This window comes from Mizuhopecten yessoensis, unplaced genomic scaffold, assembly GCF_002113885.1.
Source record: "Mizuhopecten yessoensis strain PY_sf001 unplaced genomic scaffold, ASM211388v2 scaffold8205, whole genome shotgun sequence".
NCBI classification, from domain to species: domain Eukaryota; kingdom Metazoa; phylum Mollusca; class Bivalvia; order Pectinida; family Pectinidae; genus Mizuhopecten; species Mizuhopecten yessoensis.
Genome location: NW_018407431.1, coordinates 38,870 through 57,389, shown reverse-complemented (window position 1 = coordinate 57,389; position 18,520 = coordinate 38,870). Strand labels below are relative to the sequence as shown.

The following is an 18,520-nucleotide window of genomic DNA, read 5'->3' as shown; positions in this document are numbered from 1 at the left end:
GCCACTTGAATGTCCCGGAACCTGAAGTGGGTGACACTGATTTGAGTATTACATGCTGTAGTGTTAAAGCTTATACTAGGTATTTATACTACCCCCAATCCTTCCTCTTTTTCCGGCTATGTATAACACACATACACATCTGTACATATTTAGAGAAATTTGAGAAATAAAGCAATTAAAATTGCGAGTTTTCATTTTTAAAATGCATAAAAAATACTTTTGATGCCAAAGAAAATAAATTAACATTAAACCTAATGGGAAAATAAGGTAAGGTGAGACTTATGACCGGTCACTTTGTGTATGTCACTTCATGTCCATCAAGTTTCTAGAACACCGATTAAAGCTTTTGCAGCTTTGTATCGATACAGTGTGCTTCCATTCAAAGTAAACAGATCAACTTCATGGCCAACTCTACAATGACAAGTTGTAGTTGAGCACGGTCCGTGTTGGTAATGACCTGGATTTAGTTTGTTACCAATGTAAACAACACTAGACAGATACACGGAACCAGGGAAATGAACCATTGCTCCCATGACTTCTCCGTCATAAAGCACACCTACTTGATGAAGTCTGAGTAATGTATACCCAGGCATCAAAGCGCACCAGAGAAAGGTGAGATAATATAACAACTACAGGAGTCTGTCAACCTTAAACAGGCTAAACAGACGTACAACTTTAACAACCTTAAAACAGGTTCCGCGTTTTCCTTTTTACATCATGCACATTTAGCCATAATTGTGTGTTACATATTACGGTCTTGAATGGTCACAGAACACATTTATTTTATATCTCTGAAACAAGATACACCCCTCATCATATACAATTCATACGAGATTACAAGGAACGGCCCATTTCCCCATGTATTAATATGATCCTAGAATCTTTAGAGCGTAAAGATATATGAAGAAAACCAGCCTAAGAATACTGTCTAAAACATTTTTAAATGAACTCTTTCACATTTTTTTACGCCAGCCAATTTTTACATTTTGTATATAAATACCATTAGTAAGAGACATAGCTTTGTTTATTATACTTGTCAAACGAAAATGAGAAAAGGAAATAAAACCAGAGACGTATAATACGTCTCTGATAAAACAAATATTCCAAGCATAAAGTTTGCTTTTTACTATGTCCTTTTTTTTCATTATGAAACACCTTCAATAAATGTATAAGACACAGATCTCTGATTATGTCTCTCATAATTCTCACGAACATATATTTACATTTTTTCTTTTCTGTAATTTCAAATAACTAAAATACCATTTTCCCTATCAAATAATAATTGTCGATAATTGTCACCAGTTTCTTCTTTGAAGTACACAGGTTTTATGAACATATCAGAAAAAATGTCATTCTACCTCTGTAGTTTACCAGAATACCATACAGACACTGACGGGGGTTATAACTAGCCTAACAAGCTCATCTTTTTCACAAACAAATTATTTAAATGGTTACATGAATGTTTGTCCCTTTTATGATTTTAACACGGGAATTACTCGCAAAACCGTCGACATTATTATGATAAAGTTTACATTTGATAAAGAATTGACACTCTACTGATTCGTAACGCACAACCATAAAAATTTGTATTTTACGCAATTGTACCAAACTTTGATCGGGAAACAATACCGCGGTGAAAAAATATGGTTTAAAATACCCACAATTTAAGAAAATCGACTGGGTCAGTGTTGTACAGCACTTAATGGTAGTGCAACCTATCGTCGTCGTCGTCGTCATCGTCGTCGTCGTCAGGTTCGTATCGCTCATATCTACATGGAACATTGCAGTAGTCCAGGGCGTCGACGTCTGTGTCACCTCGCTCTTCCTTCTGATGCCGTCGTAGCTCGGTAATTCTACTGGCAGCTGCTCGGTTGTCGGGAAGTAGTCGACATGATTCCTCATACGACTTAACGGCATGTCTTGTGTTCCCCAATAGTTGGTGACATATCCCCACCAGATTATGTAAAATAGGGTAGTTACGTACTCCATAGACTTCATTTCTGCGTACAGCCAGGAGGTCATCGAGGGTTGTCCTGGCCTTTTTGGTATCACCGAGTTTATAGGCAGACAACACAAGGAGGAACACAGCGTACGGCAGTGGTGGAATATCAATACCCTCCTCATCTGCCGCAACCTCAAGGTCTAGTTCTGGTGGATATAGTTTGTTTTGCTTTTTGAAGATTCTATATACTAGCACAAACGAACGTTTAAATTTCTGTAATAGTGTGTATCCTTTACCACACATGTCGTTCAAGTATTCAGAATTTTTGAAATGTCCAAACCTCTGTATTAACGCACTTTGTTGACAAGCGGAAACTACGCGTGTTGCCACCGCAGAAGCTTTGCTGTAAGAACCAGCATTGATGTAGAATGTGGCCAGTAATAACAGTCCTTCACAAACATCGGTTGCAGACGACATGTGAAGTAACCATTTGTTCTTTCTGATCTTTGTATAGACACGTTTATTAGTGTAACGATGGGACAGCGTTAGGTCTGCAGTGATGTTACTAGACGTGATTGTCATAGCTTTGATAAAGTAAAGCAGTAATAAATCAGAAATGTTGTCATTAGGACATTTTAAGAAATCCATGTTAGCTGAACTAAATGCGGCCGCAATATCGATGATTCTCATGTGATCAAATAGCATACGGATTAGTTCATCCTGTCTAAATTCTTCCATGACTAACTGCTCATGATTTGCCAAAGGGTACATTGAACGACTTTCAATTACCTCTTGAGGTAAAGACTGAAGACTCGGGCACTGAAACAAACACTTCCACCCCATACACTGATATTTATTCAGTACATGGAGTAGTCTCCTCCTGTTGTCCCCAGTGACGTTAGAGAGGAACATGTTGTGGGTAAGCACAAAGTAATTAGGGCAGTATCCGGTTTGTACAAATTCCAGAAGTATAGTAAAGCAGAACCAAAAACACTGTACAATGTTCTCGTCCACCCACATAGAACTTGTGGAGTGTTCTATCGCATGAAACAAAATTGTCTTCATGAAATATGAACAGAGCAGGTCTTTAATGGATTCTTCACGTTCAAGACACTCTTTAAGGAATATTTTCAGTAAAGCATACGTTTTCAAATGTACGTGATTAAATGACATTACGAGGGATTTTTCGGCTTTTGCAAAGGAAATCCGCCATTGCATTGCATTCAGACTAGAATGTTTGTCACCGATTGCAACAAAGTAGCATCCCTGTTTCACGATGTGATTGACCAACTGTCTAGATGGCCAAACACAGTGTATGGTACGAGACCTGAAGTCACTTAGGCTATCTGGCCACGATAAGCAATGGAAACAGTATGCACGATCAACTTCATGGCCAACTCTACAATGACAAGTTGTAGTTGAGCACGGTCCGTGTTGGTAATGACCTGGATTTAGTTTGTTACTAATGTAAACAACACTAGACAGATACACGGAACCAGGGAAATGTACCATTGCTCCCATGACTTCTCCGTTATAAAGCACACCTACTTGATGTTGTCTGAGTAATGTATACCCAGGCATACAGCCAGTGGTGTCCATGACCAGAACAGTTTTACTAACATCCCCCTCTGGTATCTCATCATTTGGTTGAATTACAATTACGCGGTTGTCTGATAACATCACATCCTTATCCGAACACTCAAATTCTAATCCCTCTCCCCTAGAACCAATACATGTAGCTGTAAAGTTTGTTTCTTCTGAACCGTGCATAATGATGGTAAAGTAGTCCATCATACGTCTTATTTTGACTGTTTTTTCTGAACCTATAGCTTCGATGCCATCAAGATGGTGAGACAAGAACCTGGACATTTTCCGTGTTTCCCTCCGCTCCATAGTTTGACCTTGACCATCTGTGTTACGATCTCACTCTGAAAGAGCGACAGGTTATTCAGGTTATTCTGTGACAAGTGTAATTAGATTCATAAATAGGAATACTAGCAAGTTTGATAAAAACATATCTAATTCATGGGAAGTAATTAAAAACTTTTCTGCGAGATTTCGAAAAGCAAAAGAGTGCACTGACCGATGTCTCGACTCTAAACCACTGAACACAACTACACTGTAAGCAACATTGTACCGAGTCAGTAAAGTCATCTGTCAAAAACATCGAGACGTTTTGCCAAATAGCATCGAGTACTGCAGGTAGTCAGAGGGATGTGTAAAATATGTACCACTCCTTCCTTTAGTGGATTTAAAATAGAGTTATACAGATGACTTGGATGGTGCCCCCTCCCCTCTGTTCATCGATTTTCATTCCTTCATAACAGAATTGATCGATAAAAAAAAAACAAATTTTAACTGTTATGTATCCTGGCTGATCAAAGACATCACAATTGTTATAACCCTGGTCAATCAATGAAATAGCTATACTAAACTGTTGTGATCTCTGGTCGATCAATGAAAAAACTATACTTAATTGTTGTGCTCTCTGGTCAGTCAATGAAAAAAGTAAACTAAACTTGTGTGCTCTCTGGTCGATCAATGAACTAACCATATTTAACCGTTGTGCTCTCTGGTCGATCAATGAAATAGCTATATTTAACTGTTGTGCTTTCTAGTCGATCCATGAAATAACTTCACTTAACTGTTGTGCTCTCTGGTCGATCAATGAACTAACCATATTTAACCGTTGTGCTCTCTGGTCGATCAATGAAATAGCTATACTTAACTGTTGTGCTCTCTGGTCGATCCATGAAATAGCTATACTTAACTGTTGTGCTCTCTGGTCGATCAATGAACTAACCATATTTAACGGTTGTGCTCTCTGGTAGATCAATGAAATAACTATATACTTAGCTGTTGTGCTCTCTAGTCGATCAATGAAATAGCTATATTTAACTGTTGTGCTTTCTAGTCGATCCATGAAATAACTTCACTTAACTGTTGTGCTCTCTGGTCGATCAATGAACTAACCATATTTAACCGTTGTGCTCTCTGGTCGATCAATGAAATAGCTATACTAATCTGTTGTGATCTCTGGTCGATCAATGGAATAGCTATACTAAACTGTTGTGATCTCTGGTCTATCAATGAAATACCTATACTAAACTGTTGTGATCTCTGGGCGATCGATGAAATACCTATACTAAACTGTTGTGATCTCTGGGCGATCGATGAAATACCTATACTAAACTGTTGTGATCTCTGGTCGCTCAATGAAATAGCTATACTAAACTGTTGTGATCTCTGGTCGATCAATGAAATAGCTATACTTAACTGTTGTGCTCTCTGGTCAGTCAATGAAAAAAGTATACTAAACTTGTGTGCTCTCTGGTCGATCAATGAAATAACCATATTTAACGGTTGTGCTCTCTGGTCGATCAATGAAATAACTATATACTTAGCTGTTGTGCTCTCTAGTCGATCAATGAAATAACTATACTTAACTGTTGTGCTCTTTGGTCAGTCAATGAAAAAACTATACTAAACTAATTCGCTATCTGGTCGATCAATGAAATAACCATATTTAACGGTTGTGCTTTCTGGTCGATCAATGAAATAACCATATTTAACGGTTGTGCTCTCTGGTCGATCCATGAAATAAATATATACTAAACTGTTGTGCTCTCTGGTCGATCAATGAAATAGCTATATTTAACTGGTGTGCTCTCTGGGCAGTGAATGAAAAAAATATACTAAACTGTTTTACTATCTGGTCGATCAATGAAATAGCTATATTTAACTGCTGTGCTCTCTGGTCGATCAATGAAATAACTATCTTAACTATTGTGCTCTCTGGTCAATCAATGAAACACCTATACTAAACTGTTTTGCTATCTGGTCAATCAATTAAATAACCATATTTAACGGTTGTGCTCTCTGGTCGATCAATGAAATACCTATACTTAACTGTTGTGCTCTTTGGTCAGTCAATGAAAACACTATACTAAACTGTTTTGCTCTCAGGTCGATCAATGAAATAGCTATATTTAACTGTTGTGCTCTCTGGTCAGTGAATGAAAAAAATATACTAAACTGTTTTGCTATCTGGTCGATCAATGAAATAGCTATATTTAACTGCTGTGCTCTCTGGTCGATCAATGAAATAACTATACTTAATTGTTGTGCTCTCTGGTCAGTCAATAAAAAACCTATACTAAACTGTTTTGCTCTCTAGTCAGTTAATGAAAAAACTATAATAAACTGTTTTGCTCTCTGGTCGATCAATAAAATAGCTATATTTAACTGCTGTGCTCTCTGGTCGATCAATGAAATAACTACACTTAATTGTTGTGCTCTCTGGTCAGTCAATGAAATAACTATACTTAACTGTTGTGCTCTCTGGTCAGTCAATGAAAAAAACATATTTAACGGTTGTGCTCTCTGGTCGATCAATGAAATAACTATCTTAACTGTTGTGCACTCTGGTCAATCAATGAGATACCTATACTAAACTGTTGTGATCTCTGGTCGATCAATGAAAAAACTATACTTAACTGTTTAGCTATCTGGTCAATCAATTAAATAACCATATTTAAAGGTTGTGCTCTCTGGTCGATCAATGAAATAACAATACTTAACTGTTGTGCTCTCTGGTCAGTAAATGAAATACCTATACTTAACTCTTGTGCTCTCTGGTCAGTCAATGAAAAAAACTATACTAAACTGTTTTGCTATCTGGTCGATCAATAAAATAGCTATACTTAACTGTTGTGCTCTCTGGTCAGTCAATGAAAAAACTATGCTAAATTGTTTTGCTCTCTGGTCGATCAATGAAATAGCTATATTTAACTGCTGTGCTCTCTGGTCGATCAATGAAATAACTATACTTAATTGTTGTGCTCTCTGGTCAGTCAATGAAAAAACTATACTAAACTGTTTTGCTCTCTGGTCGATCAATGAAATAGCTATACTTAACTGTTGTGCTCTCTGGTCAGTTAATGAAAAAACTATACTAAACTGTTTTGCTCTCTGGTCGATCAATAAAATAGCTATATTTAACTGCTGTGCTCTCTGGTCGATCAATGAAATAACTACACTTAATTGTTGTGCTCTCTGGTCAGTCAATGAAATAACTATACTTAACTGTTGTGCTCTCTGGTCAGTCAATGAAAAAAACATATTTAACGGTTGTGCTCTCTGGTCGATCAATGAAATAACTATCTTAACTGTTGTGCACTCTGGTCAATCAATGAGATACCTATACTAAACTGTTGTGATCTCTGGTCGATCAATGAAAAAACTATACTTAACTGTTTAGCTATCTGGTCAATCAATTAAATAACCATATTTAAAGGTTGTGCTCTCTGGTCGATCAATGAAATAACAATACTTAACTGTTGTGCTCTCTGGTCAGTAAATGAAATACCTATACTTAACTCTTGTGCTCTCTGGTCAGTCAATGAAAAAAACTATACTAAACTGTTTTGCTATCTGGTCGATCAATAAAATAGCTATACTTAACTGTTGTGCTCTCTGGTCAGTCAATGAAAAAACTATACTAAATTGTTTTGCTCTCTGGTCGATCAATGAAATAGCTATATTTAACTGCTGTGCTCTTTGGTCGATCAATGAAATAACTATACTTAATTGTTGTGCTCTCTGGTCAGTCAATGAAAAAACTATACTAAACTGTTTTGCTCTCTGGTCGATCAATGAAATAGCTATATTTAACTGCTGTGCTCTTTGGTCGATCAATGAAATAACTATACTTAATTGTTGTGCTCTCTGGTCAGTCAATGAAAAAACTATACTAAACTGTTTTGCTCTCTGGTCGATCAATGAAATAGCTATACTTAACTGTTGTGCTCTCTGGTCAGTTAATGAAAAAACTATACTAAACTGTTTTGCTCTCTGGTCGATCAATAAAATAGCTATATTTAACTGCTGTGCTCTCTGGTCGATCAATGAAATAACTACACTTAATTGTTGTGCTCTCTGGTCAGTCAATGAAATAACTATACTTAACTGTTGTGCTCTCTGGTCAGTCAATGAAAAAAACATATTTAACGGTTGTGCTCTCTGGTCGATCAATGAAATAACTATCTTAACTGTTGTGCACTCTGGTCAATCAATGAAATACCTATACTAAACTGTTGTGATCTCTGGTCGATCAATGAAAAAACTATACTTAACTGTTTAGCTATCTGGTCAATCAATTAAATAACCATATTTAAAGGTTGTGCTCTCTGGTCGATCAATGAAATAACAATACTTAACTGTTGTGCTCTCTGGTCAGTAAATGAAATACCTATACTTAACTCTTGTGCTCTCTGGTCAGTCAATGAAAAAAACTATACTAAACTGTTTTGCTATCTGGTCGATCAATGAAATAGCTATACTTAACTGTTGTGCTCTCTGGTCAGTCAATGAAAAAACTATACTAAATTGTTTTGCTCTCTGGTCGATCAATGAAATAGCTATATTTAACTGCTGTGTTCTCTGGTCGATCAATGAAATAACAATACTTAACTGTTGTGCTCTCTGGTCAGTAAATGAAATACCTATACTAAACTATTTTGCTCTCTGGTCAGTCAATGAAAAAAACTATACTAAACTGTTTTGCTATCTGGTCGATCAATAAAATAGCTATACTTAACTGTTGTGCTCTCTGGTCAGTCAATGAAAAAACTATACTAAATTGTTTTGCTCTCTGGTCGATCAATGAAATAGCTATATTTAACTGCTGTGCTCTCTGGTCGATCAATGAAATAACTATACTTAATTGTTGTGCTCTCTGGTCAGTCAATGAAAAAACTATACTAAATTGTTTTGCTCTCTGGTCGATCAATGAAATAGCTATATTTAACTGCTGTGCTCTCTGGTCGATCAATGAAATAACTATACTTAATTGTTGTGCTCTCTGGTCAGTCAATGAAAAAACTATACTAAACTGTTTTGCTCTCTGGTCGATCAATGAAATAGCTATACTTAACTGTTGTGCTCTCTGGTCAGTCAATGAAAAAACTATACTAAATTGTTTTGCTCTCTGGTCGATCAATGAAATAGCTATATTTAACTGCTGTGCTCTCTGGTCGATCAATGAAATAACTATACTTAATTGTTGTGCTCTCTGGTCAGTCAATGAAAAAACTATACTAAACTGTTTTGCTCTCTGGTCGATCAATGAAATAGCTATACTTAACTGTTGTGCTCTCTGGTCAGTTAATGAAAAAACTATACTAAACTGTTTTGCTCTCTGGTCGATCAATGAAATAGCTATACTTAACTGTTGTGCTCTCTGGTCAGTCAATGAAAAAAACATATTTAACGGTTGTGCTCTCTGGTCGATCAATGAAAAGACTATACTTAACTGTTTTGCTATCTTGCCAATCAATTAAATAACCATATTTAAAGGTTGTGCTCTCTGGTCGATCAATGAAATAACAATACTTAACTGTTGTGCTCTCTGGTCAGTAAATGAAATACCTATACTTAACTCTTGTGCTCTCTGGTCAGTCAATGAAAAAAACTATACTAAACTGTTTTGCTATCTGGTCGATCAATGAAATAGCTATACTTAACTGTTGTGCTCTCTGGTCAGTCAATGAAAAAACTATACTAAATTGTTTTACTCTCTGGTCGATCAATGAAATAGCTATATTTAACTGCTGTGCTCTCTGGTCGATCAATAAAAAATAACTATACTTAATTGTTGTTCTCTCTGGTCAGTCAATGAAATAACTATACTTAACTGTTGTGCTCTCTGGTCAGTCAATGAAAAAACTATACTAAACGGTTGTGCTCTCTGGTCGATCAATGAAATAGCTATACTGAACTGTTGTGCTCTCTGGTCAGTCAATGAAAAAAATAATCTAAACTGTTTTGCTCTCTGTTAGTTCAATGAAATAACTATACTTAACTGTTGTGCTCTCTGGTCAGTCAATGAAAAAACTATACTTAACTGTTTTGCTCTCTGGTCGATCAATGAAATAGCTATATTTAACTGCTGTGCCTTCTGGTCGATCAATGAAATAACTATACTTAACGATTGTGCTCTCTAGTCGATCCATGAAATAACTTTACTTAACTGTTTTGCTATCTGGTCGATTAATGAAATAACTATACTTAACTGTTGTGCTCTCTGGTCGATCAATCAAATAACTATACTTAACTGTTGTGCTCTCTGGTCGATCAATGAAATAGCTATATTTAACTGCTGTGCTCTCTAGTCGATCCATGAAATAACTTTACTAAACTGTTGTGCTCTCTGGTCGATCAATGAAATAACTATACTTAACTGTTGTGCTCTCTGGTCGATCAATGAAATAGCTATACTTAATTGTTGTGCTCTCTAGTCGATCCATTAAATAACTTTACTTAACTGTTGTGCTCTCTGATCGATCAATGAAATAACTATACTTAACTGTTGTGCTCATTGGTCAGTCAATGAAAAAGCTATACTAAACTGTTTTGCTATCTGGTCGATCAATGAAATAACCATATTTAACGGTTGTGCTCTCTGGTCGATCAATGAAATAACTATACTTAACTGTTGTGCTCTCTGGTCAGTCAATGAAAAAATATACTAAATTGTTTTGCTCTCTGGTCGATCAATTAAATAACCATATTTAACTGCTGTGCTCTCTAGTCGATCCATGAAATAACTTTACTAAACTATTGTGCTCTCTGGTCGATCAATTAAATAACTATACATAATTGTTGTTCTCTCTGGTCAGTCAATGAAATGAAAATTTACATCTTTACTTTTGTGTCCCTTGGTCGATCAATGAAATAAAAATACACACCTCAACTGTTGTGTCCCCAGGTCGATCAATGAAATAATGAAAAACATCTTAACTGTTGTGTCCCCTGGTCAATCAATGAAATAAAAATACACACATAAATTGTTGTGTCCCCTGTTCGATTAATGAAACACAAATACACACATAAACTGTTGTGTCCCCTGGTCGATCAATGAATAAAAATACACACATAAACTGTCGTTTCCCATGGTCAATCAATGAAATAAAAATACACACATAAACTGTTGTGTCCCCTGGTCGATCAATGAAATAAAGATACACATCTAATCTGTTTTGTCCCTTGGTCGAACAATGAAATAAAAATACACACATAAACTGTTTTGTCCCCTGGTCGATCAATGAAATAAAAATACACACATAAACGGTTGTGTCCCCTGTTCGATCAATGAAATAAAAATACATATCTAATCTGTTTTGTCTCTTGGTCGATCGATGAAATAACGATACAAATCTTAACTGATGTGTCCCCCAGTCAATCAATAGAATAAAAATAAACATCTTAACTGTTATATCCCCTGGTTGATCAATGAAATACAGATACACACCTCTACCGTTGTGTCCCCTGGTCGATCAATGAAATAAAGATACACACCTCTACTGTTATGTCACATGGTTGATCAATGAAATACAGATACACACCTCTACCGTTGTGTCCCCTGGTCGCTCAATGAAATACAGATACACACCTCTACCGTTTTGTCCCCTGGTCGATCAATGAAATAAAGATAAACACCTCTACTGTTATGTCACATGGTTTATAAATGAAATACAGATACACACCTCTACCGTTTTGTCCCCTGGTCGATCAATGAAATAAACATACACACCTCTACTGTTATGTCACATGGTTTATAAATGAAATACAGATACACACCTCTACCGTTGTGTCCCTTGGTCGATCAATGAAATAAAGATACACACCTCAACTGTTGTGTCCCCTGGCCGATCAATGAAATAAAGATACACACCTCAACTGTTGTGTCCCCTGGCCGATCAATGAAATAAAGATACACACCTCTACTGTTATGTCACATGGTTGATCAATGAAATACAGATACACCCCTCTACCGTTGTGTCCCCTGGTCGATCAATGAAATAAACATACACACCTCTACTGTTATGTCACATGGTTGATCAATGAAATACAGATACACACCTCTACCGTTTTGTCCCCTGGTCGATCAATGAAATACAGATACACACCTCTACTGTTATGTCCCCTGGTCGATCAATGAAATACAGATACACACCTCTACCGTTTTGTCCCCTGGTCGATCAATGAAATAAAGATACACACCTCTACTGTTGTGCCCCCTGGTCGATCAATGAACTAAAAATTCATAACCGTTGTGCCCCCTGGTCGATCAATGAAATAATGACAAACATCTTAACTATTGTGCTCTCTTGTCGATCAATAAAAGAACTGTACTTAACTGTTAGGCTCCCGATGAAATTTTGATCAATGTAATAAAGATACGCAACTTAACTAGTGTTTCCCTCGCCGACCTAAGAAATAAAAATACCCCTCTTAACTGTGGTGTCCTCTGGTCGATCTATGAAATTTTGATCAGTGAAATAAATATAAATAACTGTCAATCAATGGTCGATCAATGAAATACAAATACACATCTCAACTGTTGTGTGCCCTGGTCGATCAATGGAATGAAAATACACATCTTAACTGTTGGCCCCCTGGTCAATCAATGAAAAAAATACACAACGTTTGTGTCCCCTGGTCGATCAGTGACATGCAAATACACATCTTAACTGTTATGTATCCCCTGGTCAAGTTGATCAATAGCATAAAGATCTTACCTGTGTATAAGCAGTATTACACTTCAGAATTAGTATTTGTTATTTGTATTCAGACATCAGGAAACTGTCAACCCCTCGGATGGTCATACTTTTTTTCGTTTGACACCACGTTATTGTAGATGGCTATGTTGACAACTCGTAATTGTAGATGGCTAGGTTGACACCTCGTAATTGTAGATGGCTAGGTTGACACCACGTAATTGTAGATGGCTAGGTTTACACCACGTAATTGTAGATGGCTAGGTTGACACCACGTAATTGAGATGGCTAGGTTGACACCACGTTATTGTAGGTGGCTGGGTTGACACCACGTAATTGAGATGGCTAGGTTGGCACCACGTTATTGTAGATGGCTGGGTTGACACCCCGTTATTGTAGATGGCTGGGTTGACACCACGTAATTGTAGATGGCTGGGTTGACACCACGTTGGTTGACACGACGTTATTGACACCACGTTATCATAGAGGGCTAGGTTGATACCACGTTATTGTAGATGGCTGGGTTGACACCACGTTATTGTAGATGGCTGGGTTTACACCACGTAATTGTAGATGGCTGGGTTGATACCACGTTATTGTAGATGGCTAGGTTGACACCACGTAATTGTAGATGGTTAGGTTGACACCACGTTATTGTAGGTGGCTGGGTTGACACCACGTAATTGAGATGGCTAGGTTGACACCACGTTATTGTAGATGGCTAGGTTGATACCACGTTATTGTAGATAGCTGGGTTTACACCACGTAACTGTAGATGGCTGGGTTGACACCACGTTATTGTAGATGGCTAGGTTGACACCACGTAATTGTAGATGGCTAGGTTGACACCACGTTATTGTAGATGGCTAGGTTTACACCACGTTATTGTAGATGGCTAGGTTGACACCACGTAATTGTAGATGGCTAGGTTGACACCACGTTATTGTAGATGGCTAGGTTGACACCACGTTATTGTAGATGGCTAGGTTGACACCACGTAATTGTAGATGGCTAGGTTGACACCACGTTATTGTAGATGGCTAGGTTGACACCACGTAATTGTAGATGGCTAGGTTGACACGACGTAATTGTAGATAGCTGGGTTGACACCACGTTATTGTAGATGGCTGGGTTGACACGACGTAATTGTAGATGGCTGGGTTGACACCACGTTATTGTAGATAGCTGGGTTGACACGACGTAATTGTAGATGGCTGGGTTGACACCACGTTATTGTAGATGGCTAGGTGTCACAATTGTAGATGGCTAGGTTGACACGACGTTATTGTAGATGGCTAGGTTGACACCACGTTATTGTAGATGGCTAGGTTGACACCACGTTATTGTAGATGGCTGGGTTTACACCACGTTATTGTAGATGGCTAGGTTGACACCACGTAATTGTAGATGGCTAGGTTGACACCACGTTATTGTAGATGGCTAGGTTGACACCACGTAATTGTAGATGGCTGGGTTGACACCACGTTATTGTAGATGGCTAGGTTGACACCTCGTAATTGTAGATGGCTGGGTTGACACCACGTTATTGTAGATGGCTTGGTTGACACGACGTTATTGTAGATGGCTGGGTTGACATCACGTTATTGTAGATGGCTGGGTTGACACGCCGTTATTGTAGATGGCTGGGTTGACACGACGTAATTGTAGATGGCTGGGTTGACACCACGTTGTTGTAGATGGCAGTGTTGACACGACGTAATTGTAGATGGCTGGGTTGACACCACGTAATTGTTGATGGCTAGGTTGACACCACGTTATTGTAGATGGCTGGGTTTACACCACGTTATTGTAGATGGCTAGGTTTACACCACGTTATTGTAGATGGCTAGGTTGATATAAAAATTAAAATATGAAATAAATGTGTTTGAATGTATTTGCGTAGGCGTCATTTGAATTGATTTCCGCTGCACTCGTTTATATACTTATTTATTGCTGGATTTCCGGAATAGAAGTACAATACGATGTAAGGCGACAAAAGTTCGAAACTTCAATTGATAAATAACAATGAAGCAATGGACCATCTGCTAAGTACTGAATCATTTCTTCCTCATTGTATTATGTACAAGTGGATATTCGGGGATATAAGTATGTACGGTTAGTGAAATAGGAAGGGTAGAAAATGCCCTGTATATAATTATTTTTAATCACAATTTATATAACGTGTGTTCTGATCGTGTAACTTACTAAATAGATACCGTTTAAAGATTGTTTAGGGCCCCGTACCTTTGTCCAATTACACATTGGGAGCTGTTTTTTTCGGCCTGACTATAGCTTTGATCAATTATTTCTGAAACGAAAATCATAACTTGCGGGTTTCTTTTATGAACAGAATAAAATTAATAAAAGTGACAAATACAAACTACAACAGAGTTCTTAGAGGAACAAACAGCGAGAATAGACCGGAAGTTGAACCCTATATCTCAGATTGTTTACTACCGCACTGACCGATTGATCTACCTGGTCATACCCGATGTGTACTTGCCCAACTGTGTTATATCCAAAACTGAATTAAGGGGAGGTGACTGTATTTACGGAAAAACAAACTGCAGTTCGACAGGGATCTTTAAACAACAACTTATATGATTATATATTACTATTTTGTGATTTATAATCATTATTTGAAATGTGATGTTCGTTGTACACATTTTAATTTTTTATTTCATAATTATGATAAAAAATATTATTTATAAACTATAATTGTGTTTAGCAACACTTTTTAAATACCTATCTGCAGCAAATAACTGACTTGGCCGAGCAGTATAACATTGAGTAACAATAACTTTGCCTGACAATACCAGTGATGTATATTTCATTGAGATCTGACCTCATCTGTTTATTGAAATGCCTTCTTGATAATCAAGCATAAAAAGTGTTACTCTAAAATGCACTGGTGAGCGCCATTGGTATAACAGAACAAGCATCAGCGGTAAAAGTGTTGAACAACTTCTTCCGTTAAGGTTAAAGGACAAACAATTCAGACATAAAGATTTAACGACATTTGTTCTCTAATTTCATACCGGCATGGATATATAAAGAAAACATCGTTCAATTGGTTTATTTACATTCTAAATTTATAGTTATTATTGCCATACATGTAGATATCCTCTTATATTTTCGATATTGAAGTGTCTGTCATCAGTGCAAACGAGATTCCTGGAACAGCCTAACGTCACCAAAATGTTTGCTTCTAAAGGTTGTCTCATATTATTCGAGGCGGGAGGAGAAGCTTCATAATGACGCTGATTAAATTGCGTTCATTTAAACAATAAGTGGTTGTCTGGATGTAATTATTGTTGATATGATTACAAGTGGTATATCAACAATAATTACATCCAGACAACCAGGTATTTTTTATATNTATATCAACAATAATTATATCCAGACAACCAGGTATTTTTTTATATTTACATATTTTTCTTTTTTAAGACATATTCCTACAAAAACCATTTGCCCTGCCTCAAAATACATTTCAGGCGGCCATTTTGTTTGTTTACATATTCCTACACCTGAAACAGGCAGTTGTAATTATAGTCGAGCAGTTGTAATTATAGCCTATATAATTACACTTGCCCTCTAACACTGTTGTAATGGGACGGCACGGGGGCAAATGTAAATATATTTCTATGAACGCAATTTCCTCTGGTAATGCTTAAATTAAAAAACAGATAAACATATGACATGATATCAGCCAATATGTCCTTCCAGGTTTAACTTAAATACTGAAAGCTTAATTATATTTAAAGATTAACTGAATATTTTTAAAACAACTATGAAAAACGTTATACAACTTAGATTAGGAACTCATTTTGGCGCGATCGGAAACATGCAAAGGGTTTTAATGACCTTATAATAATGAAACTATCAGGCTAGCAAATGTTATCAGAATAAACTGGTTTAACGATAGAGTAGAATTTGTAAAGGCAAATATACATATTTCAACGTATGTAGTATTCATATTTCAACGTATACAATATACAGATTTCAACGTATACAATATACAGATTACATCGTATACAATATACAGATTTCAACGTATACAATATACAGATTTCAACGTATACAGTATACAGATTTCATCGTATACAATATACATATTTCAACGTATACAATATACAGATTTCAACGTATAAAATATACAGATTTCATCGTATAAAATATACAGATTTCAACGTATACAGTATACAGATTTCATCGTATACAATATACAGATTTCAACGTATACAATATACAGATTTCAACGTATAAAATATACAGATTTCATCGTATAAAATATACAGATTTCAACGTATACAGTATACAGATTTCATCGTATACAATATACAGATTTCATCTTATACAATATACAGATTTCATCGTATACAATATTCAGATTTCAAAGTATACTTTTAAAGACATTGTAAATATTTTAAAGAAAACTTTTACAATTTATTTGGCAGTATAAATTATGAATACCACAAGATGTTTTCCCTTAAAAGTGCCGCTACATCAAAGTTGATTGGTTTGTGAAAGATCAAGACCTTTTTGTTACTCATAACAGGTGGCATGAAATCGTGGATCTGTGCAAATTGTGTCATGCAAGTCTCACATGACACGTATTTCTGTCTATCGGTACAACCGGGGGCTTTATACATATGAATGACAGATGGTGCATGTCATTTCTCAATCTGTATTACCAATAGTGTCAATAGAGTCAAACTTCATTAGTGTCTTACATATGATTATCATGACAACTGTTCTTATATGATATATAATAAAGGGGCATATCAATGTGTTTTACATTCATTACTTGGGGATTCTTAGCTACTCACAGCCACCTACTCGCACCTGTAATTTTAGACAGTATTCTTACAATAGATTTCCTAATTAATACATTTCTGTGCGACATTCTCAATCCATTTCAGAGAGTCCCACAGCCCTCGTTGTGGCAGTATGCCTTCTCCTTCAAGTAAACTGAGTAACTTTTACCCTCGTAGACGTTACAACTCTTGAGATTGGGACAAGGAATTGAAATATGTTAAGCAGCACGGACACTAGCAAGTTAGACTCAATCATACTAATATTAATCAATTTATTTCAAGTTGATGGCCATAATAGTGTCAAGTATATTCGTGACAAGTTTGGAATCGTGTAATTTCACAGAGTTCCACAGCCCTTGTTGTGGCAGTACCAGCATCCCTGTGGATACTGAGAAACTTTTACCTTCGTAAGATGTTCCAACTCTATGAAATTAATGCATTCCTCGTTCAGTGCTGCTTTAATTTCATCTATCGATACTGCAGAGCAATACTGCCCCCCGGTTGGCCTCCGCTAACCTGCTTTATCAAACTAATGCTACACAACAATTAATTATCAGGAGCAGCTGAGATGATCTTCAAGCTTAAAATGTGTAATGTTTGTTTGTAATGGATTCAGAGAAACTAAATAACTGCCTTTGTCATAACTATTGGTTAAACTAGAATAATTTGTTTGAGCTATATGGAAGATGTCCATGCCAACATCTATATGACAGTTCCAACAGTATTGAGGTTACATCCGTACCTACTACAAATACAAAGGATTGTACGGGGTATATGCATTAGCATTAACTTATCATCTGTCCATAATATTATTAAAGATTTATGAATGGTGCTGAAGGTAAAGAGAATGAAAACCCATTTCTTCTGAAACACATTAGATTTAAAGTAGAAGGGACTTACTGTCGGTTTCTGACAGAGTGCTGCGTTACAGAATTATAAATGGCATGTTTGGTAAAACATGTGTTGATCACCCTGCCAATATTTGACTTTTTTTTCTCTGTATAAATACAACATTGGCGTCTTTCTTTCTCACAGACACACAGTTAGCCAATCATTCGGTAAAATTCTGGTTCAGCTGTAGTTACCTTAACGCTTGTTTTCAGGTCACCGTTGATATCAGTCAGAGGAGGAGAAGTACATGGCTGCGTCACATGACAATGTATAATTTCCGTAAGGGGGTGTGTAGCATAGTACATGGCTTC

General features: G+C 36.6%; 1 protein-coding gene across 2 annotated transcripts; it reads right to left on the bottom strand.

Moving 5' to 3' along the window:
• Nucleotides 1–1,073: 1,073 nt before the first annotated feature.
• Nucleotides 1,074–12,907, bottom strand: LOC110455344. 2 transcript variants are annotated; one of them, XM_021505426.1, is made up of 2 exons: nucleotides 12,523–12,907; nucleotides 1,074–3,870 (listed from the first exon to the last, which is right to left on the bottom strand). In XM_021505426.1, exon 2 carries the CDS (start codon nucleotides 3,833–3,835, stop codon nucleotides 1,700–1,702), a length of 2,136 nt encoding a protein of 711 aa, XP_021361101.1. In that variant the 5' UTR covers nucleotides 3,836–3,870; nucleotides 12,523–12,907; the 3' UTR covers nucleotides 1,074–1,699. The 2 variants fall into 2 exon arrangements, with proteins under 2 accessions (XP_021361101.1, XP_021361102.1); XM_021505427.1 differs by lacking the exon at nucleotides 12,523–12,907 and adding an exon at nucleotides 10,690–10,753.
• Between the last annotated feature and the right edge of the window lie 5,613 nt (nucleotides 12,908–18,520).

Bases quoted from the DNA above. Each gene is read 5' to 3' on its own strand.
- LOC110455344 (XM_021505426.1), bottom strand. From the start codon at position 3,835: ATGGAGCGGAGGGAAACACGGAAAATGTCCAGGTTCTTGTCTCACCAT.